General features: G+C 40.2%; 1 protein-coding gene across 7 annotated transcripts in view; it reads left to right on the forward strand.

Moving 5' to 3' along the window:
* Window positions 1-26629, forward strand: part of TEAD1 (TEA domain transcription factor 1) — a 210260-nt gene that overhangs the window by 71456 nt on the left and 112175 nt on the right. For all 7 annotated transcript variants that reach the window (XM_037899842.2, XM_043548913.1, XM_037899837.2 and 4 more), the window contains one exon: window positions 2955-3208. In XM_037899842.2, the coding sequence (XP_037755770.1) occupies window positions 3061-3208 (148 nt within the window). In that variant the 5' untranslated portion in view covers window positions 2955-3060. The remainder of the gene's footprint in view (window positions 1-2954; window positions 3209-26629) is intronic.

Raw genomic sequence — 26629 nt, forward strand, 5'->3', positions numbered from 1 at the left:
GGTACAAACTTTGCCTTGGCCTTGAACAGTATGCTGCCACCACCACGCGTTTTAAACAAAGAACAGGGAAAGAGACCACTTGGAGATGTCTTCCCCCAAAATATCCCCCCAAGCTCTACACGACCCCTTTCCTGGGGAGGTTTGAGAGTAATATCCTAACCAATTTGTTAAAAAAATCATCAAAGACCCAAACCCCTGGATCTTGGAACAATGGAAAAATCAGTCAGGTTCTTTAAAAGAAGGATTTTATAAAAAAAAAAAAAAGGTAAAAATCATCTCTGTAAAATCAGGATGGAAAATACGTTACAGGGTATTCAGATTCAAAACACAGAGGATCCCCCTCTGGGCAAAACCTTAAAATTACAGAAAACAGGAATAAACCTCCCTCTTAACACAGGGAAAATTCACATAAAACAAAAGATGCACTAATCCGCCTTGCCTGGCTTACCTATACTGGTTGCAATATTGGAGACTTGGATTAGGATAGGTTGGAGAAGATGGATTTCTGTCTGGCCTCTCTCAGTCCCAAGAGAGAACAACCATGTAAACAAAGAGCACAAACAAAAGCCCTCCCCCGCCAAGATTTGAAACTATCTTGTTCCCTTATTGGTCCTTTGGGTCAGGTGCCAGCCAGGTTAGCTGAGCTTCTTAACCCTTTACAGGTAAAAGGATGTTGTCTCTGGCCAGGAGGGATTTTATAGCACTGTATACAGAAAGGTGGTTACTCTTCCCTTTATATTTATGACAAGTGTTAATAAAACTCTTGTCCTTAGTAGAATGTCATTACCCTAATTAGAATATGATTACTCTCACTTACCTACAATTCCCCACGTAGTAGGCATTCCAGCTGGGTATGGTTAGTTATTCTTCACTTCTTGCCCAATACTTTTGTTTAGATGTTGCTGATATATGGAATAGGTCGGTGATTTGAGCACAAAGTGTGAGTCCTGTCGGGGTAAAACCAGCCCCTCAACCTTCTGAGGTGTTTGTGTTTCTTTCTCTTTTGGATGTTATATAAAAATCAAGGCACCATCTGCTTTCTGTGGATGACAAAGATCCCATAGTACTTTTTCTGAGAGTAGGTTTTTGCCCTGATGTTGGCCGAAGTTTGCGCTCTCACACTGCTGTGCTGTATACCATTTTTCAGTTGGCTACTAACCTCTGCGTTGCTGCCTGCTCTGCCTGTAATACTGCTTTATTAAAAGGTTTTCTAGGCATAGATTAATCCTGATATTAATGGTAGGCAGTCACAAACATGTTTGATGTTGTGATGAAATTTTTAAAACCAATATGGGGCTAAATAAGGCCTTCAGGTAGAAAAGAACATGAGTGTGAAAATTTTTTCTTTCGGCTTGATCCTTAGAGGTGTCCTGAGCAACCTCAGTTCTCACTGGAATCAGACGAAGTTGCAAATGCTCAGTACCTTTTGAAAATCAAGCCATTGAATGTGGGATAGAGTGACCACCTCTAGCTTTGATTCCACGTTTTCCCAAGGCATCATCCACCTCTGCCTGGATTGGGTCCTACAGACTGACACTCCCCAAACAGTGCTGCTATCAGTAGTGCCTCTGTAAGGGAGTTCCTCAAAATGGAGGGATGGCCTCAGGAAAGCTGCTACAGCCTCTGGTTATAGTGACTTTCCCCTGCTGTTTTTTTGGGATGCAGGCAGGAAGATGAATGTTGCTTAGCCTGCCATACCCCTCATCTGCGATTAGCCTGCAGAAGGGTTTGTGGGAACTAGGATTGTACCGTAGAGGTGTCTGATTTCCCTTCTCTCCACTTTCATGTGGAGAAGGCACATCATGGTCCTTCGTTTCAAAATAAATCAAATAAATGAGTTTGGAAGTTAAGAGAGGTTTGGTTTCATTTAATTTCGTTTTTTTAAAATTCCCTTCCTGTGTATATAACGAAAGTCACCAAGTGTCTTTTTTTTTTTTTTTCCTTAATAAAAATGTGGTGTGCCTAGACATGTTGAGCCAAATTCATTCCTGGTGTTGCATAAGTGCCTTCCAAAGAGTTACACCAGCGATGAATTTGGTCAGGTATTGCAGATTTTAGCCTGAAGCAAACCTTTATAGCAGAGTTATATTTCTCTCAAAAATATCAAAGGAACACTGACAGATCTGTAGCTGTAGTGGTGTTAGCAGGTGCTGCTATATTGAATTATTTCTTATTAAATTGATTCAGCAACTTGAAGTTGTAATTTTTGTTCTGATGTAGTTCCATGGCAGAGACTTTTAAAAACATAGATTAAATGTGTAATATCTTCTGTAATTATTCCTTTCTCTGGTATTATCATTTTAAAGATTTCCCCTTATGTATAGTTCAGACTCTGTGTTATTCATTTGGTAAGATCTAAACATCTCAGTATTTCCCTGTTAACCATACTGGACTGATTTAATCCCTGGTGCAGTTCTACTAACTCCATTGACATCTGAGAGAAATTTGTTGTTTTATTTTATTTAACATGTTTCTTTTTAGATTCAATGGGCTGGATCCTCGTTGGGGTAAACAAGTGTACTTCCATTGAAGTTGGTGGAGTGACACGAATTTGTACCAGCTGAAGATCTGCCCCATTATTTTAAGGCTTCCAATGAAAATCCAAATTGAATATATTACATTCAACTGATTTTTTTTCTAGTGTTAGGTATTCACCAAGTTACACTATGCTTAAAAAGTAACTTGATACCCTATTCCTACATGTAGTGGTGCAGAAAAAGTGAAGTGTGGCTAATGGCTTTTGTTTCAAGACACTCGTTCTACAGATGTTTCGGGCTGAAATTGTGTTTGTATTTTACTTTTTATTGGGTTTTTACAAACTCATTAATCACAATAGCACTTTCACATTGTGCCCATTGATGGCAAGTTCTGTGCAAGTTACTTTAGAGTTGGGAGTAGCCAAGGAATGTTCATGTTAAGTTCCATATCTTTAATATCTTTTGTTTGTTTTCTAGGTTTATTTTCTTTAAGACTCCAGGCTTAGGCTTGGAGACCCCAGCCACCATCATTGAGCCCAGCAGCTGGAGCGGCAGCGAAAGCCCTGCCGAAGACATTGAAAGAATGAGTGATTCTGCAGATAAACCTATTGACAATGATGCAGAAGGTGTCTGGAGCCCTGACATTGAACAGAGCTTTCAGGAGGCTCTAGCTATCTATCCACCATGTGGGAGGAGGAAAATCATCTTATCAGATGAAGGCAAAATGTATGGTAAGTAGTGCAAATTTAACCTTTTGAAATAATTGTCCCATGAGATGTACACAGCCAAAGTTGTATCAAGACAAAAGACTAGATTCTTATCTCCAGATACACCAGTGTAAATCAGATAGAACTCTGATGAAGTTAAGGGAGTTCCAGAGCACTGTTACCAATCTTTCCAGACCTCAGTTTGTGATTGGAAGAAAAGATACAATCATTAAATTTACAATTCTGCAGCTGTATCTACAATGTGGCTGAATAAGAATTCTTAAAAGGAGGTTTTTAAAAGTGTGACTCCTTGTGCATAAAGAATATGTAAGCACTCTTCATTTTTCAATAAATGGTGCAGTAAAATAAAAACTTGACCATTATCTGGAAATACGTGATTGCACAATAAAATGTATAGCACTTTAAACTTCTTGTCACTTCCACAGTCCGCTCAATGAGTGATGCAAGGTTTTTTTTCTCTTGTGAACTGCTAAATTATATGATGTTCTGATAGTGTTTCTTAAATATAGTCCATTTAAGAATACAGACACCTAGGCATATTATCCCAATGTTGTTTAGTTTTGTCTTTCCAGTTTACTCCAGCTAAGCTCTGATTTTGGAGACTTAGGTTAGCCTTTTTTTTTTTTTTTTTTTTAACTTCTGCAAATATTGCTGAGTGTAGAGTTTTAGTTTTGGCTGTTCATGTAGTAAAAGGCAGATGGTGGATTGTTCCTGTGCACTTTGATTCTATTAATCATGGAGTGTTTTGGTGTTTGTGGTTTTGTACTGTTATGGTTAAAAATGATCAGGAGTCTACCTGATGCATTGATGCAGCTTTCCTGATCTTTAGAGTAATTCGTTCCTAAATAAGTGTAAATATATGTCACATAATGGCATGTTGTGTCTTTGACACAGTGCCTTCTCCGTCAGTATCGGTAGGAACCTACAGAGCAAACTAGCAGGCACTGTAAGGAGAAAGCAGATGGTACTGCAGCTGCCACCAGCTGTGCCCCCTCCCCCAGTACTGGTTGGATGATGTAATGGAAACAAGGAAAAAAATGTCTTTCTGTGGTGTTGGGAGTCTCTCACAGCCTGTCAGTGTCACAGCGAGGCAGAAACAAACCTTAAGGCGTTAGTTTGCAGCTGTCATGTGACCCTTGCTGCCAAATGAAACATAATGTCTGGAAAAATAGACTTGTGATGAAGCATCTCAGCTGCTGTTGGCAGAAAGTTTCTAGGCCCTGTTTTCCTGGTGGATTGATTTTTTTTTTTTTTTTTTTTTAATCTGAGAGTACAGGTTTTTTTCCTCTCGTTGTTCTCCCTTCCCCTGTGATTTCTCTCTATTTTGAATGAAACGTTTTTGTTGTTACTCTTTAAAAAAGGATGAAAAATTCGTTTAATTAATAGTTTGCTTTTTTTCTGGAATGAGTTAGAGATATACTTGCAAACATGTTTATTATATATTTATAGTGAAAGACTGTACTTATACATGGACACTCTTGTCTGCCAAAAATAATGTTGACTCAGTTTTTTAAATCAGAGTCCCATAATCCATAGGTAATTTACAGTAATGACTTCTGAAATGTATTTTTTTCTTTTTAGATCCCCTTTTACAGGAAGTAATGTATTTGTAATGTGAATTTTTGTGTTTTAATGAAAACTCACACATTTGTACATGTAAGGAGTTTACTTTTTAACACTCTCCCACTGTAGGTTTAAGAAGACAATTGTACTGAATCCTAAATATATATATATATATTTATATTTCTAGAAAACGCAGTAAATATGTGTAGTTAATTAACAATAAATGCCTGAAACCATATGTGCCACATCTATATGTCATTATATAAAATACAGAACTGTTTTTTTAAATATAATTACATACCCTAAATAAAATATTTTTACTATTAATTTGATATGAACATTAAGTACATATATAATATCGCTACTTTGATTTAAAATGTTGCCATAATTTTGAAGAAGAAATATGTTAGGAAATGCAGAATTATTTACATCCTGACTTTTTTGTGGATGAACTCATGTTTTCATTCTTCAAGCTGAGTAACTGCTTTGTCGTGTTTTGAGGATTTATTGAAGTCATGCTAGGTTTCTGAGGACTTTATAATAGAGTCTTATGGTCCTAAGAGCATAATTGTTCTCCAAGGATTTTGAAATCAAAACAGCATAAGTGTTTTAGTTTCTGTGTGGCAGAATGAAAATAATTTAATACCTTTTAGTGGCATACCAAGTTTATTTCTCTTACGAGAAAGACATTACAATATTTCAAAGCTTCTGCAGGGTTGGGGCATTTTGTAATGTGTCTGTAATCCATGAACCATGCAAGACAAAAGGTCAAGATAGCACCATTTCATTTTCCAACTGAAATTACCTTTAAATGTAGACACTATAATACATATGATTTTCTATAAAGACAAATGTAATGATCTCTCTGTGATGGGCTCAAGTTAGGGCAATTGTGATTTTCCTTTTCAAACAAGGGATGTTTTGAAGAAGGGAGGAATCTGTTCTCGTGAAAGGTTTTTAAACAATTTCTACTGTAGATTTAATAAGATATTTTAGTTTCAGCAGAAGGCAGAATTCCTTCACGGCTCTTTTTGTGATTATCTTGAGCAGTCCTTAGGAGTGGAGCTCATGAATTTGATTGGGTGTGAGTTCCTTACTTACTTACTACTTTAGGGGTGTGTAGGCACTACTGGGGTTTTTGTAAATCCCATCTCTGCAGTGAAAGGTGTGTGTGGGTTGTCCTCTCTGAAGAAGGAAATGTGGGCTGCTGTGTCAATTCTACCTCTGGCATTGAGGGATATCCCTGGTTTCTGTGTCTTGTGAATGTGACTTGGTTTTCTTCAGCTGTTCTTCCACACTTTTGTGATGATTTTTTGAAGTAGTGGGACAAAGCCATTCCATTTTCTCTTCGGCCCAGGTCATTCTCCCTCTACTCCAGCCCTTTCATGAAAAGTAACCCATGAGACTGTATCAAGACTATCATAGAACTTTTCTGGGTATTGCACCCCACAAAGAAGAAGGATTTGAGGACTATGTGGTTTGGGTTGGGAGGAAGATTTGCCCTCCCACCTCTGCAGATCCAGAGGATCCATGGAGAAAAGAAATGTGAGATGCTAGGAAACAGTGATGTCTTCTGTTATGCCTTGGCCTTCTCTTAGGGTATGTCTAGACTACCCGCCGGATCGGCGGGCAGCGATTGATCCAGCGGGGGTCGATTTATTGCATCTAGTCTAGACGCGATAAATTGACCCCCGAGCGCTTTCCCATCGACTCCTGTACTCCAGCTCCTTGAGAGGCGCAGGCAGAGTTGACTGGGGAGCAGCAGCAGTCGACTCACCACGGTGAAGACACCACGGTAAGTCGATCTAAGTACGTCGACTTCAGCTACGTTATTCACGTAGCTGAAGTTGCGTAACTTAGATCGATTCCTTCCTCCCCCCCCCAATATAGACTAGGGCTTAGCTGCTTTATGGCCCCCCCACTCCATCATGGAAACCATACAGCATTCGGAAACTCCTGAACTTTGACTCAGGGAAATAATTGGTTAAAACTCAAAGATACTTACCTATTTTAGGCTAGTATTCATGCCAGGAATATTGGTTAGGAAATTCCTAAAAGAAAGAGAGTGGCCAGTAATGGCCAAACAAATAGAAAAGATGGTTTTTGCAGAAGAGTACCACCCATAAGTTCCATCTTTTTTTCCTCAGTGATGGTTCTATTGTTGTTACTAATAAAGAAGTGACTATGGTTGGAAAATGGAGGTGAATATGAAAGTTTGATCCAGGATGGAGGACCTCATCCTGAAAATTGCTGAACATCTGCTGCTCACTTTTTGAAGAAATAAGTAAGGAAGAAATCGGCTACTCTTATACCCACCTTAGTCATATTTGCCATGCAAGGCCTTCAGTGTGTGAGGAATTTTTTGTTTTTGTCTTTCATTGCATTAAGAAAAGTGTTGACAAAATACAAATACTGTTTATTAATAAGAAGTGTGATATTGCAGGACTTATTTCCCCTCCCACAAATAAACAGTCATGAATTTGTACCTTTATGTTCTAAAACTCTGTAAAACCCATAATCCACTACAGAACACTGGCTGTGTTAGTACTTAGTTCAAATTGTTGGTCTTCACCTGTTGATAGTTTAGTTACTTGTAGCGATTCCTGTTAACTCACTTATTGGCAGGATACTTGCCTGCACTTGTCTCTGTTCCTGCAAAGACTGTTATGGAAAGATTAGAAGAATGAAGGCTGCAGAGATTCTGCAGTGAAATGCAACTCTAATTCATCACTGGTGTAACAACCTTGAAGTCAGTGGTGTTACAGCGGGAATTAATTTGATCCAGTGTGTTTGTTTTCATTCAACTAAAATGTAGCTATATTAAGATATATCTTTGGTAGCACTTTGGGGATGATATAAACGTAATTCAGAATAGTCATTAAGTGTGATAATTCCTGTAGACATGCAAATACTTTACTAACAATATTATTAACTTATCCTCAAGATAGCAAAGATAGCTATTGTATATAATAGGGAAAATGATATTTAATTTTTTAAATTAAAAAAAATCAATGTATCCTGTAAAAAAATCTTGAGTGATGAAGCAAATGTATCTGTGTAGGAAACAAAACTACTGGACAAATTTATTAATAGTTTTATGAAAAATGTAACCAAGCTGTTTACATATTCTACGAAGATGAATAAGCCCAATGTAAAGTTGTAAGAGTATATTGCAACCTTGAAAAACTGTTATATAAATTTAGTAGTCCAGGCACAAAAGCTATGGGTCTGTCCTTACCAGGATGGTAATGAAAAAACTAATGGTATTTTATTCGCTCGTCAAATAAAAATATTTTACCTAGGCAAATAGAATATTGCAAGATTTATAACAGCACTTTTCATCTCCAAAGCACCACACTAATATTAATGGAACTTCTCACAACTAATACACCAGCAAAAAGCCCTATTCTGTAAGGCTAATGTGACACTGTAGATCAATACCCTTCCCTTCCTCTGTCTAGGTATTTATCAGGAAACTATTAGGCGAATAGCTTAATGAAATAATACTAACTTGTTAACAATTATTTTTTAGTTTTGCTTTTAATTTGAAAATTTCCATACCAGTTACTGCTTCTATAAAGATATTACTACCTTATAAAGTTTCCACTCTATTAAATATATTTGAATGTGCATAAGGTATTTGGAATGATGAAATAGCAGATGTGGGGTGTCAGGTTGCATGTTTATTCATCTGTTATTGCAATCGTTGTGCAAAGATGTGCTCTTGTATTTTCTGTCTCACAGCAACATACACAAAATGCACCAGAGATAGGACACCTATTATGAAAGTTACTATTTAGGTTACTTACATTGTAAACAAATCTGTCTAGAAACATTCTTGCAATCCTATGATTGTTCATTGTATTGCATCATCATACTGCCTGTTCAGGAAGGCAGGTTACATAATATAATTTCTGTTCTTAAATGTGAAGAAAGTGGAGCTGACTTTGTGACCTCGGTAGTAGTAGTGCTTTGTTCTGCCACATGGGAGACCAGTTTAGTTTTTATACCTTGGTCTCTCTGGATTAAATGTTTCTCTAACCAGGAATTGGGACAGAGAGGTAGAACTCAATGATCTAGAGAAGTTTTTTTTCCTCTCTGCTGCCAGCTTCCACCTTCAATGACAGTGTGAGCAGTGCCTAAAGAGCACTGCCTTAAAAGATGAGGGCTCCTACCTATGAAGCAGGTGGGAGAAGACAGAGGAAGAAATGAATCTGTGGGTTGAAGAATCATACATGACATAAATACTGAGGGCCTCCACTGGCTATGTCGAACCAGGAATGTGGAATAACATACTCCAAAGGAGAGCTGCTACTGAATTGTGCACCAAGCAAGTGCAGGATAATATTTGAGAGTTCATTTTAGAAGTCTTATCCCTTTTTGCCATACTATTCCCTCTCTACTTAGTTATGCAAAGCAGATGCTGAAAGCCCTGTATAAACTTGTATTGTGAAGTAGAATGTCAGGCCAACTCTGTGCAATCTCTCAACAGGTTTTGCAATGTTTGGTACCCATCTGTAGAGCAGAGTTTTCATCTGAATTCTCTCTCACTCTGCACCAAGCAGAGACTAACTTTCTGCATGGTAAGGTGGCTTGTTCATCTCAGGAATCTGAGAGGCTAGCATCACTCAACATCCATTCCTGGTGATGCAGAATGGCGATCAGAGCAATTTTTCTCTTTATGAAAATGTAAATATTAAAAATGTGTTGACCTAAATGTGCACATTTTGCGAATGGGAGGAATTCCTTTTTGGCTTAGTGGAATGTATCTAAAATAATATGAGCTCACTTGAATATCCAGAACATCTGTTAAAAGATTGTTGAGTGTGATTTATACAAGTTCAGTCCCTTTTTCCTCCAAGGTTGATGTTACTACTTTAACCTGAGATCCTGTAACTGCGGATAGCTGTTTGCAATAAGCTATTCTTAAGAAATTGGTTTGTTAACATTGGGGAGGGCATGTGTTGGATAGCTAAAATAGATAAGTCTGCTGTACCAGGGGGAATCAGTAGCCTAGTATCGAAAAGATCATGAGAGCGAATGGATACGTGCAAAAACCCAGAGGGATAGTGATTGTAGTAGAAAAAGCACTCTTCCTTTTGGATCTTATGTTGCAATAACTGGGGTCCCTCTTAAAAACGCTACAGGTCAGAAATCTTTTCCAGTCCAGAAGAAGACCATTCAGGAGCAACGGTTCCACAGTCTGAGCCCCACAGGCTTTTAAGGATTGTAACAGATAACTTGGATGAGGATCTCTTTGATAACCTCTATATGAAACTGCTGTGGAGATTTCTCCTTTCATATCAGCTGGCACTGGCATCCTCCCAGATTCAAATATTGGCCAAACCTGTCTCGCAAAATCCAGACCTGGCTACAATAACCACTTTCTTTGGGGAAGGTGTTACCACTGGAATGTGTAGAGTGATTGGGTTTTGCAGTAGACACGAATGTCCCAGTTTAGGGGCACATGCTTTCTAATGAGTGTCTCAAGGAAGAGGGCCATGTTAAAGTGGGGGTAGCGGTGGGAGAGCCTGATTCAATCTTTCAACAAGAGAGAGCCGTGAACAGCAAAGAGAGCACTGTTGTGCTTTCAGGACTGACTGAAAGGAAAACCAGTCAGAAACTAGCCTGACAACACCACTGCTATGGCTGACATCCGTAATCAAGGGGGCACTCCGGAAATAGACTCACTGCCAGCCTTTCACGTAACACAGAACTTGGACCGATGAGATGATTGGCCAAAACACAGGCACCGGAACCTTGTGGACGGGAGAACTCCACCTGAAAGCTTTTTCCACTGGACCTGCCTGATGCTGGGCTGGCCACAAATAGAACTACGGGTCAAAAGGGGAAACGGAGAAGTGAAGAGCGTTCACCGAATCGCTGATCTTTGTGGGATGTGCAGTCTCTCAGAGAAATGGGATTTTCCCCTGACCTACACCACCCCACATCTTACCCCACAGCATCTGATAGAGAGCTCTAGCAAACTTTCCCAGAGCAAATGCGACAGCGGTCAGGTGGTTTTTTGCATTGGCTCCTGAGGCCATGTTACGCAGAACTAATATTTGTTTTTAAATGTTACTTACAGGGGTTGCCTCATGATTTTACACACACGATTTTTGAGAGGCCGTCAGAGCAACCGTATTCATACTATTGTGTGAATTTGTTAATATCACACACATAATATAATGCAGCATAGTCAGTCTTGAATAGTAGAATGCAACGCTGAAGAGTGGACATCATCAGTTGATTTTACTCTGAATGTATATTTTAAATTAAGGGGTTAAACATTTCTTTGATCCAAACAATTTGGAGCATGTTCAAATGGAACAAGTAGCCCCCAAAGCCTCTCTAGCCCTGGGCACTCTAAAATTATTATACCAGTTAAAGCAAAGGCTATATTTTGTTAGAAAAATAATCTTGGGGAGTGGGGGAGGGGGAAGAGTGAACATAAATATGCTGGTGCCAAACTGAATACACTTTTAAAATGTAGGGAACTGATGTTACTGTCTTGGCTCAGGCTTTGCCAATGAAGTTGATTGTAAAGGGCAGAATGATGGCCCCTGAATTCACAAGGAAATAGAAACCCCCAGAGAATAGTGAATTTTCCTTCTATTCTCTGCAGCATTTAAGGGTGGCAGTAAAACAGTCTGTCGGGATTTTACATAGAGCGGACTCCAGTCAACACTTGAATCCTCTATTCAGAAGGCTCAGCGATGCTCCTGTAGCAATTAGCACATTCCCACAACCACCACTATATAGGTCAAGCCTTTGAGGAGTCTCCTGGGTATAGTCAGTGTTCGTATTTTATGGTGGCCTCCTTATAGACTACTCATGTCTCTAGTTCAGTGGTTCCCAAACTTGTTCTGCCACTTGTATAGAAATATAGGTAGAGGGAATTGAATCTTAGTGCTCCCCAGGGAAATTCACCTTCCTGGAGAGAAGGTGAAGGTGCCCTCGCTCAGGATTTTCCTCTGTAGGAAGGAGTGGCAAGTTATGGTTGAAGCTCCATAGTAAGGTTGCCAGTGAAGCTTGATTAGGAGATGAGCTGATTTAGTAGATTCCTTGGACACTTTTGGGGCTGGGTTGGCCTCTTCCAGTCCACCTTCCAGAGGGAACATTGTAGCCACTTTCCATAGCTCTAAACTGCCAGTGACCTCTGCTAGGTTGACACGGGTGGTAGCCCAGCATAGACCAGGTGGAATCTGACTAATGAAGTTAGCAGAATGGATATTGTGAAAGAGCATAGTAATGGGAAAGAGAAAATAGAGGTAGGAGTGATTGGGTGGTGTTAAGTAAAGATAAAATTAGGTTAAATATAAGAGAGAATTTACTGTTATCTAGTGGAGGCCTGTGTTTTTCACAAATGCAAAATAACACAAAATAAAACAAAAAACAATGGAAAAAACTAAATACAGTGCTCACAGCCCACCATGCTGGCCTCCACAACCACAGCTGCCCATTGCTGCTGACATCTGGGCAGCAACTGTGATAGAGCAGCGATAGCACCCTGGAACTGCTCTATCCACTGTGTCTCCGTGGTGAAAGGGAGACAAGTCACTTCTGCCCCTTGCTTCCAGGGTTGTGTGTGCACGACCCAGAAGTTGGACATCCAGCTGAAGAAGTGGGGTGGAAATAGAGAGCTGAGGAGAAGAAAGTTCTGTTGCCCGCAGTGCTTAGGTATGCCCCATCCAGCCGCAGGGTGACATTGAGTGAGCCCAGGGTGTTGGCAGAGTATCCCATCCCACCACAGCGGAGGGATGGAGGCCCCAGCGCTTCAGTGGAGACACCATTGCTCTGCCCACAGGAGCTAGTCACTGGGCTCATCCTGGTAGCCTGAGCCCCCATCCCAGCCCACGGCTTTCCACAGACAGTCCAGCCTGGTCACCTGATAACAGGTCCCTGGGCAGGCAGGGAGAAGGGACCTCAGCCTGGATCACCCCAGCCAAGATGGCAGTGGGAGCCATGGCAGAGTGCAACCCACTCCTCCCCTCTCCCCTTAATAAAATTCACAGGGCTCTATCTATTAGAATGTTGAATAATCTTGTGAGGGACTCACCATTGTTTTGAGTAAATTTTAAAAACTAATTTTGTCAAAGACCTGGGGAATATATAGAAGGAAACAATCTGTAACAAGGTAACAATAGAAAGGAGCATAAACACTGCCAAAATAATGTAAAAATGTAGTAAGAAAAGGCAAAAAAGAGTTTGAAGAACAGCTAGCCAAAAACTCACAAGGTAATAACAAAATGTTTTTAAGTACATCAGAAGCAGGAAGCCTGCTAAACAACCAGTGGGGTCCCTGGAGGATCGAGATACAAAAGGAGCACTTAAAGATAAGTCATTGCAGAGAAACTAAATGAATTCTTTGCTTCAGTCTTCATGGCTGAGGATGTTAGGGAGATTCCCAAACCTGAGCTGTCTTTTGTAGGTGACAAATCTGACGAATTGTCACAGATTAAAGTATCACTAGAGGAGGTTTTGGAATTAATTGAGAAACTTAACAGTAACGAGTCACCGGGACCAGATGGCATTCACCCAAGAGTTCTGAAAGAACTCAAATGTGAAATTGCAGAACTATTTACTATGGTTTGTAAACTGTCCTTGAAATCAGCTACCGTACCCAATGCCTGGAAGATAGGTAATGTAAAGCCAATATTTAAGAAGGTCTCTAGAGGTGATCCTGGCAATTATAGACTGGTAAGTCTAACGTCAGTACTGGGCAAATTAGTTGAAACAACAGTAAAGAATAAAATGGTTTCTGTAAGGGAGATCATGTCTTACTAATCTATTAGAGTTCTTTGAGGGGGTCAACAAACATGTGGACAAGGGGGATCCAGTGGACATAGTGTACTTAGATTTTCAGAAAGCTTTTGACAAGATCCCTCACCAAAGGCACTTAGGTAAATTAAGTTGTCATGGGATAAGAGGGAAGATCCTTTCATAGATTGAGAACTGGTTAAAAGACAGGGAACAAAGGTTAGGAATAAATGGTAAATTTTCAGAATGGAGAGGGGTAGCTAATGGTGTTCTCCAAGGGTCAGTCCTAGGACCAATCCTACTCAACTTATTCATAAATGATCTGGAGAAAGGGGTAAACAGTGAGGTGGCGAAGTTTGCAGATGATACTAAACTGTTCACGATAGTTAAGACCAAAGCAGACTGTGAAGAACTTCAAAAAGATCTCACAAGAATAAGTGATTGGGCAACAAAGTGGCAAATGAAATTTAATGTGGATAAATGTAAAGTAATGCACATTGGAAAAAATAACCCCAACTATACATACAATATGATGGGGGCTAATTTAGGTACAACTAATCAGGAGAAAGATCTTGGCATCATCGTGGATAGTTCTCTGAAGACGTCCACACAGTGTGCAGCAGCAGTCAAAAAAACAAATGGGATGTTAGGAATCATTAAAAAAGGGATAAAGAATAAGACGGAGAATATCTGATTGCCCTTATATAAATCCATGGTACGCCCACATCTTGAATACTGCATACAGATGTGGTCCCCTCATCTCAAAAAAGATATAGTGGCATTAGAAAAGGTTCAGAAAAGGGCAACTAAAATGATTAGGGGTTTGGAACGGGTCCCATATGAGGAGAGATTAAAGAGGCTAGGACTTTTCAGCTTGGAAAAGAGGAGACTAAGGGGGGATATGAAATATATAAAATCATAAGTGGTGTGGAGAAAGTGAATAAGGAAAAGTTATTTGTTCCCATAATATAAGAACTAGGGGCCACCAAATGAAATTAATGAGTAGCAGGTTTAAAACAAATAAAAGGAAGTTCTTCAACCTGTGGAACTCCTTGCTTGAGGAGGTTGTGAAGGCCAGGACTATAACAGGGTTTAAAAGAGAACTGGATAAATTCATGGAGGTTAAGTCCATTAATGGCTATTAGCCAGGTTGGGTAAGGAATGGTGTCCCTAGCCTCTGTTTGTTAGAGGGTGGAGATGGATGGCAGGAGAGAGATCACTAGATCATTACCTGTTAGGTTCACTCCCTCTGGGACACCTGGCATTGGACACTGTCGGTAGACAGGATACTGGGCTGGATGGACCTTTGGTCTGACCCAGTATGGCCATTCTTATGTTCTTATGTTCTTAAGGTGGGGATGGGTAGATTTAATAAGTCTCTTCAGTTGTTAATTTCTGTGACTCTCTATTCATGGTATACTTAAATGATATGGAGGATGGTGTGGATTGCACTCTCAGCAAATTTGCGGATGATACTAAACTGGGAGGAGTGGTAGATACGCTGGAGGGGAGGGATAGGATACAGAAGGACCTAGACAAATTGGAGGATTGGGCCAAAAGAAATCTAATGAGGTTCAATAAGGATAAGTGCAGGGTCCTGCACTTAGGATGGAAGAATCCAATGCACCGCTACAGACTAGGGACCGAATGGCTAGGCAGCAGTTCTGCGGAAAAGGACCTAGGGGTGACAGTGGACGAGAAGCTGGATATGAGTCAGCAGTGTGCCCTTGTTGCCAAGAAGGCCAATGGCATTTTGGGATGTATAAGTAGGGGCATAGCGAGCAGATCGAGGGACGTGATCGTTCCCCTCTATTCGACACTGGTGAGGCCTCATCTGGAGTACTGTGTCCAGTTTTGGGCCCCACACTACAAGAAGGATGTGGATAAATTGGAAAGAGTCCAGCGAAGGGCAACAAAAATGATTAGGGGTCTAGAGCACATGACTTATGAGGAGAGGCTGAGGGAGCTGGGATTGTTTAGTCTGCAGAAGAGAAGAATGAGGGGGGATTTGATAGCTGCTTTCAACTACCTGAAAGGGGGTTCCAAAGAGGATGGCTCTAGACTGTTCTCAATGGTAGCAGATGACAGAACGAGGAGTAATGGTCTCAAGTTGCAATGGGGGAGGTTTAGATTGGATATTAGGAAAAACTTTTTCACTAAGAGGGTGGTGAAACACTGGAATGCGTTACCTAGGGAGGTGGTAGAATCTCCTTCCTTAGAGGTTTTTAAGGTCAGGCTTGACAAAGCCCTGGCTGGGATGATTTAACTGGGACTTGGTCCTGCTTTGAGCAGGGGGTTGGACTAGATGACCTTCTGGGGTCCCTTCCAACCCTGATATTCTATGATTCTATGATTCTATGATACTTCTGTCGTATCAGGTTTTTATTGTTTGTTAACAGTATTTTAATATGAGCAATTTTTAAAATGACATGCAAGGAATGTGTTGTGTGCCTTTATTATTATCTATAATTCGTAGTATGGTAGCATTTAGAGGTCCCAGCCAAATCTGGGCAGCATTTTGCCAGGTGCTATGCATGCTGGAAAAAAAGATTCTGCCTCGAAGAGCTTGCAGTCTAAACAGACAAGAGAGACTAAGGAAGGTTTATTATACCCTTTTGTACCCTTTTTACAAATAGGGAAGCAAAGCACAGAGAGATTGACTTGTCCTAGTCCAGTGCCTTAACCCAGTGGTTCTCAAAGCCGGTCCGCTGCTTGTTCAGGAAAAGCCCCTGGCGGGCTGGACCAGTTTGTTTACCTGCCGCGTCCACAGGTTCGGCCGATCACGGCTCCCTCTGGCTGCGGTTTGCTGCTCCAGGCCAATGGGGGCTGCGGGAAGGGTGGCCAGCACGTCCCTTGGCCCGCGCTGCTTCCCGCAGTCCCCATTGGCCTGGAGTGATGAACCGCGGCCAGTGGGAGCCGCAATGGGTCGAACCTGTGGGCGCGGCAGGTGAAAAAACCAGTCCGGGCCGCCAGGGGCTTTCCCTGAACAAGCAGCGGACCGGCTTTGAGAACCACTGCCTTAAGCAACCTTCTTTTGTTTACTATATGGACTGAAAATAGGGTAATTTCAGTCTCCTTTCAAAAAAAATTTCTCCTGGTGTTAAAGTATCCTGCAATATTTGGAAGAGGAGTGTATATTTTTTCCTTATAACTTTCATTGCAGTAGTGAAAATAGTTTACTTTCTTTTTGCATGGTGCATTTAAGTCCTTATGGCATGTGCCAGGCTAAACTTCTGATCTTTAATTACTGGTTTAGAAAATATGTTGGTCTCAATTTCCCCCTCAGTTACACTGTTGTAAATCTAATGGAGTTGTTCCAGATTTATGACAGTGTAACTGAGAGCAGAATTGGGTCCCTATGTTTAAAATTCAGTTTGCCATGTAATAACTAATAATTTCTACCTGCTAGGCAGGAGTTAAAAAATCTTGCAGACCTCTGTTTATGTAAAAGAAATATGAAGTACAGTAATGTGGGCTAGTGATTAATGGTGCAAGGGATGTAGAGGGGCAATCTAAATTGGCTGGTGTTGAAAATCCATGTGCCATGCAGATTTAGGATCTGTTTGCAGGCGCCCCATAATTTAAAATGTCATTTAAAAAAAAGTTTTAAGCCCTCATGTACTAAATTAGTGCATTGCTTACTTGTTCAGTGTGCGGAGTACAACAAGACTGGCTAAAGTAATAGTGTCAAATGAGGTGTGAACTTATTCCATGCCTCTTAAGAAGGAGTTAACTTCAAATCCTAACATTAGGACACAAATCATAAAAATGCCTATTGTGGGTTCCTGGAATGTCATAAAAATGAAAACTGTAAAACATGCTACTTTTACTCAGACTTTAAGAAACCATCCCATAGTATCCCCATATATACACTGTGTGTACATATATATATATATAGAGAGAGAGAGAGAGCACACGCATATATATATATATATTGAGTACATTTAGGTTCCACCTTTATTAGAAAGTCACCTTCATCGATCTTTGTTGGTCTCTTGAGCCGTGACTTAGGATAGATATCACTGGAACTAGGTATCACAGGGAACAGTTGGGTATAGTTTCAGATTTCAATTACAAGAGTTGTGCTAAAAACACAACTCCGTTTGTATCCCCTCGGTACCCGCACACAAGACAACAGTGCTAGCTCAGTAAATTAAAGCAAAACACATGGAAGCAGGTGTAGTGTAATCGCAGATAATATAATGCGTGTGTATAAATTGTCATTTAAAAGACTTGTTAAAGATCAAAGGAAGTAAACAACGTATTTCTCTCCTTAGGAGGAGTAGTAGTAATAGTAAACCATTTTTATTTATGATAGTGCCCAAAGGCTCCAGTTGGGATTAGAGCTCCATTGTGCTGGGACAATCCTTGCCTTGAAGGATTTACACCGAATTATGATTATATAGAGATATATAAAATGCTCCTATTAAATAAATCTCTGGTTGCATGTTCATTCAGCGTAACATGGCTTCTAAAGCCCAGTATATCAAGTAAAAATGAGATTTGCCTACTACAATTACCTTCCCAACTACTCTAATCTGCAACCCCCAAGCAAAGGCGGGGGGAGGGGAATAGGCCTTGCATCATGCCTTACATGAAAAATATCTCAGGCTGTTTCAAAATGGAGGTAGGGAAAAATAATTTCCACTTTGGGAGGCCCTCCCCTGAAAATAGCCAACCATCTACGGACTGTTAATAAGGGGATCTCAGCTGTCATGGGGCTGCATGAGAAGAGAGATGGTTCCTCTGAAATGCAGGTTGAAAACTATATAGGACTTCATAAATCAGACTCAACATCTTGAGTTGCACTTGTAAGCAAATGCAAAGCCTGTGTGGGTGATGCACAATTGCTGTAGGGCATTCTTTACTAAGACAACACCACTAAATCAGGCAAAATGTATGTTACACTAACTGAAGTTTTTGAGTAGCCTTCCAAAGTAGCCTTACATAGAGCTCATTAGAATAATCCAGTCTGGAGTGCACAAAAGCATAGATAATAGTGGCAAGATGCAGATCAAAGAGGAATGCTTACAAACATCCAGGAAGAGATAATGGAAAATGATTAAAGACCCAAAAGCTTCCCTAAATTGTGAATCTCAAGATCATTTTCCACCACACCAGCACCACCTCCCTCTAATTGGAAAGCTTCAGTCTGCTCACTTTCAGACAAGTACCAATCTCAACCAGACAATGGGAAAGCAAAGATGCTACCATGTTTGGGACTGATGAGAATGAGACAGCAGTGTGTGGCAGCAGTGTATTGTTGACCCGTCAGTCCAAATGTCTAGATCTTAAAATTAAGAATATTTCTGGGGAGAATGAATAAGTAAAGGATATATTTTCCAAGTTATCTATTGTGAAGAATCTATTAGTCTTACTAACAGCTGATTGAGCCTTTTCTTTACAATGTACCAGGTCTTCCATCCATGGAAGAAACTGAAATTGTAGGCTTAAAGGACGTTTACCCAACAGCTTTGACCCTATACACATTGTGTAACTTAGGGTCTGAATTTCATCTCACTCGACCCAGTTTTACACTGGTGTCACTCTACTGAAGTCATTGATTTATTGTGAGATCAGAATCAGGTCCTTAGATTGTAAACTCTTTGGAGGTGAAATTTTGTCTTACTGCATCTGGGTAAAATTTTCAAAAGTACCTAAGGGCAATTAAAAAAGTGAATTAGGCATGTAGGAGCCCAAGTCACTTTCGAAAATGGGGCATATGCTCCTAAGTCACTTTGGCACTTCTGAAAATGTTGTCCTTTGTCTGTAAAGCCATATAGGCCTAACTGGAAATGTAGAAATAATAAATCACAAGAAATACCCATCCCAACATATAAGCCATTTAGTTCGGAGTACGTATATGCTTAGATCAAGTGGAGGCAAGGGAACTTCCCTTCCAACCAGCATGTTTCTGACAGTTTAGTTTGGGGAGGAAATGAAGGATTCGTTATTTTGAGCACTAAACTTGAAACTTAATCATTCTTAGCACATAACAGAGAGTAATAAATCATGTGCATTATGTTGTCTTAGAAGTGATTTTCATTTACCTTTTTTATTAGATGTGAAAGAAGTAACTTTGAATGAACCTAAAAAGTGTAAATGTTCAATATAGTTCTGACTTTATACATTTTGATTTGTGATATCCATAACTTTTATGTATGGATTCTCGTTTTGTTTTTTAAGTTCTGATAGGTCGTGGCTATTGCAGAATTAATTCAGATTGAAATGAATAAAACACACTTGTCATTTCGTAAGGTATTTTGCAACCTAAGCAAAGGCCTCAGGTATTCCAGCTATGAGAGATGTGCAGATTGCGTAAGATGTTATGCATTGCTCACTCTAAGATACAGAGTCCTGTCTGCCCTTAAACCTTTTGTTCTCTTGGCTGAATGCAGTTAATTAGCAACTGTCTCCATAGCAACTGCCTCATAGTCCAAAAACATTGTCTAGTTTTTGCAGTTTAGCTTATCACACTGTTTACCTGAAGGGCTTTTCACTGCATTGAGTCTCATTTGTGTTGGCTGCATGCCTGTTCACGGAAGTGAATTGTCAAGATAGAAAAACACCATGGCAGCAAGATGCTGAACAGGGCCCTGTTGTGTGAAACCAAAAACATTTAAAAAGTTCTGCGGAAACAAAAGTTGACGTTTACCATAATTTTCATTTAATTTTAAAGCATATGACCTGCCAGGAATAGTGTGCATTCTAAGATACAGCCTTATTCATTAACCTTTTCTACAGTATGTAGTCTAACCTATTTAATGTTCCCCTTTTCATAGTACACTCTCATTAGTAATCTCCCAGCCAAAGGTGCTTTATAATTACAGCACCTTCCATACTGTCTAAGGAGACTTCACTTCCTTTAGAGTCATACCACTTCAAAAGACCTTAGCTTGTTCATTGAGAGGGTATGACCATATATTAGTCTGCTGCTCCTTGAACATTATACGCTTCTTTGTTTTCTTTTATTTTAGCATAACTAAGAAGAAAGTCTATGTGTTGGTTCTATACAATAAATTAAAAACCAGACAATCCATATCTCAGCTGTGTATAGCTGATTACTAGGGAGACTGAAGGCTGACTTGGATATTTATATTAACCATTAAAATGGAGGTAAAAAGATATGGAAATATATTTATATGACCCAGCTGTTATAAACCAATTTCAGTTTGGTGCTAATGTGTTTTTTAAGTATTTCAACCCAGACTGGCTATCAAGTTGTTAGTTTATACACACAAAAGGTTTAATTGGAAAAAGTGAAATTATGTTATTTAAAGGCTAGTTACAGCTTAATGGAATACTGATCTATCATTTTAATCTGGAATGTATTCAAAATGCTAATAGCATTGGAAACTGTATAGTACAGTTAGTACTGGACATCTATTTGTGGATTGTTGGGTTTTTTTTTCTGAGCATACAGTATTTGTGGTGGAGGAGATGCCAATTTAAATTGGGGTATTTCACATCTTGACATTCACAGAATGTGAGCCAGTTTGTTGTAGAAGTTGTAACGTGTCGTGGACGAATTCCTGTTCCTACAATTGCATTCTGGCTACCCTATTCCCCCTGCAGTTTCAATTGACTATTATATTCTTCACTTCCTGCCTTAACTGTTGTGTACTGTTGTTATACACTGATAAGCAGCTGTTGCATTTCATCCTAGATGTGGTGGGTGAAGTGATCCTTCAATTGAGTTTGTAAAGTGTTTGGGGATCCTTTGAGATGAAAGAGACTATGTAAATGCAAGTTGATATTAATTATTTATTCAGCGGTTTTTGTACAGCCTCTCAAGAAAAGTTGACATAAAGTTATTCTTCAGCCACATTGATATATCACTGTTACATTAATGCTATTTCAGGTTAATTATTAATTATTAATTATTATTATTATTATTAGTAGTAGTAGTAGTAGCAGCAGCAGTAATATTTGCATTATAGCAGTGCCAGAAGAATACAGTCAGGATAAGGGCCCCATCGTGCTAGGGACTGTTATAGACACAGAGTTCGAAACAGTCCCTGCTCCAACAGTTTACAGCTTTAAAGCAAGTTGCATAAGTGGGTGTATCACAAAAAGCAGGTAGGAAGGATGAGGGTAATAGTTATAGAAACCCATGGTTACATAGACTGACTGTGTACATTATGGTGGCTTTGAGACATTCAACATTTTTATTTATAGAATATAAATTAAAATAAATTTTGCTGTCAGTAATCCCTGCTGCATTAGCAGCAGGCATTTCACTGTAGGTATGTCAGTAGAAGAGGGTGTCAAGAAGGCATTTGAAGGAGGACAGTTCAGTGTCTTTTTAGCGTAATCCAGGGAGTGTTGTCTATGCTTCAGGGATAGGATGGAGAAAAGAACAAAGGCACTTGTTTGAGAACTGGACGAATGGGTGAGCAAGGTTGGCCTCACTGGAGTTGCTGAAGCGGGGACCAATTTAAAATGATAGAGAGCTTCATTGGTAAACAATGGCAAACTGTCTACTACCTTCACTCTGTCATGGGGCACCACATGAGGCTGTCCCCTCTTTAGCATGCTATTTGACTTGGTAGTCAGACTTTTAGTGGGAATAATCAGAAACACTAATAAAGGGATACGTGATGACAACTTCAAAGATGAAGTAAATGTGCAAGACCCTACTAGTCACTTTCACAGACCTTACGCTGGTCTGGAACCACTGAAAGTGATAGTGAATTTCAAGGATGTGGTCTGAATTTTAGCAAGTTACTTTGTTTTGGCAGAAGCTCAGAAACCATGACTCAGTTTCCTAAAGAGACTTCCTGGGTATCTTAAGTACAATATCTAGAAGTAGAAGTCTCTAATAACCTGGAAGAAAAATCTGCTAAAACTCATCATTACTCCATTAGCACACACCACTAAAATGGACCTTGACAGGTGGCAAAACTGTGGGAAGGGTCTCTGTTTTAAAAAATAAATGCCACATCCTCAGCTGGTGTAAATTGGTGTAGTGCCACTGACACAAAACCGGCTTTTGTTCATCATAAGGGGAGAGAGAAACTTTTGAAAATGGATACAAATGGTTACAGGGGGATTCAAGGGCAGGTATAGTGCCTGAAACTACTTTTAATTCATTTTTTTTTTAAGCTGACTGGATTTCAAGTGAATGGTTAACAACCATTGGGTGTTGATGTGTGACACAGAAAAAGAATCCAACTCCCTTTGCCAGAGCTGTATTGAGTCTGCAGAGCTAACAGGATTAAAACTTTCTGTACTCTAGCTTTTCTAAGTTATACATTTTTGAAAATAAGACATATATTGTCTATTTCTAAAGCTGTGCAGAGTCACCTATTATGTGATAACCTTAACCTCCTACGGTACACAGCTTCTTAGAAATAAAGGAAGCTTTGATTGAAAGCCTGTGGTCCCACCTAAATCTTGTCCACTGGAAATCCTTTTTAATATAAAAGTTACCATCTATTTCAGAGCTGTTGCATTAACTGTTTAATGTTTGTTTGTTTGCTTGTTTTTTATGAGAAAGAAAAGAACAAAGTCTTGAATTACAAAGCTGGCAGCTCACTTATCTTGCTAGGTATATCAGCACAGTGGCTTCATTAGTCCTTTCTTATAGATAAAATTGATCAGAATCAGAAATTAATCAAACTTGCTAAAAGCAAGTAATGTTTAAAATCTGCTTTCAAACTGGCTTTTCTGTCTCTGCATATGTTTCTTTGAAGTAGAGCATATGTATAAACAAAGAAGAGATTGCAGATTAACTGCATGCTGTAGCAAATCATAAGGTTTTTACATATACTCGTTCCAAGCTATGGATTAACCACACAAATAAAAACAGTATGAAGTACAGCTTTAAATTTTAAATAAAGCAGTAAGAGGGGCTAAGAATATTAGTAAAGATTGCACGTTTAAGTCTGTTCACGCTCCTGGTTTTGATGTTGCATTTTTAGGGTGAAATTATTCCCACTCCAGCTCAGAGGTTAGTGTGTGTGTGCGCATGCGTGCATGTGTGCTTGCGTGCGTGTGTGTGTGTGCAATAATTAGGCCAATGGCTACAGGACTAGTGAGTGAGGAAAAAATCCTAGCTAGTGTTGATGGCAGTGCTAGCATTCTCATTGTGAGGGTGGCTTGGCCAGGAAGGTTGGACCATAGCCCTGCCACTCAGTGTGCTGTCAGAGCAGTGTTCAGGGGAAGCACTCTTTTTACAAATCTGGGAGTACCTCCCTACACAAGCACCCAAGGGTATGTCTACACTGCAGTAAAACATTCACGGCTGGCCTATAAAATTGCAGTGTAGATGTCCAGGCTCAGGCTGGACCTTCAGTGTCCCAGATCCTGGACTCCAGCCTGAGCCCAAATGTCTACACTGGAACTTTATAGCCCTGCAGCCTGAGCCCTGAGAGCCCAAGTCAGTTGACCCAGGCCAGCCGCAGATGTTGTATTGGTTGCACTTTATGCTTTTAAAGATATAATGCCACCATACACTGTTGCTTGGGCTGGTAACCTCCTCCCTGTCCTCTAACATGATTCTAACACTTACAGGAGCTATAATGAAGCTCTGGGTGCCTGATTCGCCTCTCACACCTGGTATATAAATCGTGAGTCATTCCAATGAAGTCAATGGGAGCAGAATCAGCCCTTGTATGGTACCTATTCTGACTACAGTACTAGGGAATTAGAAAAAAATATGTAGAGTGTTTACATGAGTCTGAATGTATGCTAGCTAGATGCAGTGATTCTGACATTTTTGTGACAAGAATAACAAGACAGATTACCTTAAAGAATTCCTGTTATCCAAACATCTAAATTACCTGAAAATTCATGGTTAAACAAGTGGAGTTGGAATTATATGCTGTAATGCAGGTCTCAGTGTTTTTATAGCACTAAACTTTAAAACATGTAGTGTGAAATACTCTGCAATTGTGAAATTGCCTGTGAGAATTGAAAGTTGTACCAGACAATCGAATGAAGTGGTGGGCTGGCTATCACAGGCAAACCTTGATTTCAAAGCTTGTTTAGATTAAACTTCAAAAGATAACTTGAAGTAAGTGGATATAAATCCTAACAGAGTTTTCTGTGTAGAAAATTGTCTTGCCAGTTGTTAAAAAAAATGAAGCTAAAATGCTGAGCAAAATTGACTGGACAAAAATGTTATACCAGGTTGCACAGAAAAGGCCAGCTTGTCCTCTGTGTTATAGCAGTGCAGGACCATTGAAACCAATGGAGTTTCAACAGTGCAAGTTAGGGTGAGATTTTTGTCCTGAGAACCATCTCCTTTCGGAAATTACATAATGAGACATCTAATCCACTGCCTCTGAAGTTCCCAAAAGTATAACTGGGTTCAAACCAGAATTAGATAAGTTTGTGGAGGACAGGACCCTCAATGGCTAGTAGCCAAGATGGTCATGAATGCAACCCTGTGCTCTGGGTGTCCCCAAACCTCCAACTGCCAGAAGCTGGGGCTGTACGACAGGGAATGCCCAGTAATTGCCCTGTTCGGTTTGTTCTGTCTGAAGCATCTGGCACATGCACTGTCGTAGGAGAGAACACTGAGCTAGATGGACCATTAGTCTGACTCAGTGAGGGTGTTCTTATGTTGTGTGAAAGCGATGACATTTTTTTTGCCTATAGTCTTGCTGTTGCATTTTGGGAGAGTTCACAGTTCTAGATTTTAGCTTTTCTGTGAAATTTTGCCAGCTGGTTATTTTTATTTTATTGCTTCTAGGTATGCAAGAGGCCACTTTATGACAAAATATTGGAAGGTTAAGCTGAGGCCAACCATTTTTCGGTTCATTTTTAATGGTATTTCCCCCCGAAATGAATTCTGGGTGCATTGTCGTGTGTCCCAAAATGAAATGTTATGTGTGACAAACCCAACATTCTTCCCACAGGTCACTGTATCAGCCCTGTTGTCTGGGCAACCACTACTCTCACTGAAGTAGCTGCTGGTCGTCATCACGAATGCTCCGAGTTGGTCATGGAGGTCATGGATTCCCTGATTTTTACGTGACCTCCGCAACATCAGGCCAGGGCGGCCGGGCTCAGGCTGTCAGCCCCGCACTGTGCTGCAGGGCTTCGGCTCCAGCTTCACATCACGGGGCTTGCCCTTCCATGATTATTGTTTAATGCCTGCGACCTGTCCGTGACACTTACTAAAAATACCCATGACAAAATCTTAGTCTTAGTCATCATCTATCAGGCTCAAGCTGTCTCAATCTGAGCATCCAAAAGTGAGGCATACAAATTCAGTGGCCTCTTGAAAATTTTGTCCTAAATAATTTCCCCCGGAAGGGGCTACATCCTCAGGTATGCCACAGCTCTGCTCAGCATACAAGTGGTGGTGTGGGGAAAGTCATACTGTAACACTACTTTCCCTGCTAGACCCTGAATCCTGGGGGCAGCCAAGGGCTAGTTAAGTATTTTAATTTTGAAATTTATTTTATAGCTTTGTTCTGATGATTTAGTACAAGCCATCAATATCATAATTTATTTATTTCTCTCTCTGTCTATATATTTATCTGAGGGGGAGTTAACTCTAATTGATTTTATTTGGGGGCACGGGAGAAGACAATAAGGAAAACAGGTGCTGCAACTGATTTTATTCACAGCATTGCCATCTTGACACAAAATCCAAGATGACCGTCTATGAAGGAGCAGAAAGAACAATAAATGACACTGATTGGGGGCTTGTGTAGACGAACACTTAGTTTGAGCAAGCTGGGGTGTAAATCTGTTGGAGGGATAGCTCAGTGGTTTGAGCATTGGCCTGCTAAACCCAGGGTTGTGAGTTCAATCCTTGAGGGGGCCATTTAGGGATCTGGGACCAAAATGGGAGATTGGTCCTGCTTTGAGTAGGGGGTTGGACTAGATGACCTCCTGAGGTCCCTACCAACCCTGATATTCTATCTGTGTGAACCTGTCTGCCGTGCACTAAAAATTCCCTCGTGTGGATTAATTTACCCTGCTTTGAAACGGGAGTAGATTAAAGTACACTGGAGAACTTTTAGTGTGTGGCAGCAGGGTCCACGCAGACAGTTAGTTCACAGCACGCTAGTGTGAGGTAAATTTACAACCCAGCTTGCCACAAACTAAAGGCTTGTCTACATGGGGGCATAATGCATACTATGG

This window comes from Chelonia mydas, chromosome 6, assembly GCF_015237465.2.
Source record: "Chelonia mydas isolate rCheMyd1 chromosome 6, rCheMyd1.pri.v2, whole genome shotgun sequence".
NCBI classification, from domain to species: Eukaryota; Metazoa; Chordata; order Testudines; family Cheloniidae; genus Chelonia; species Chelonia mydas.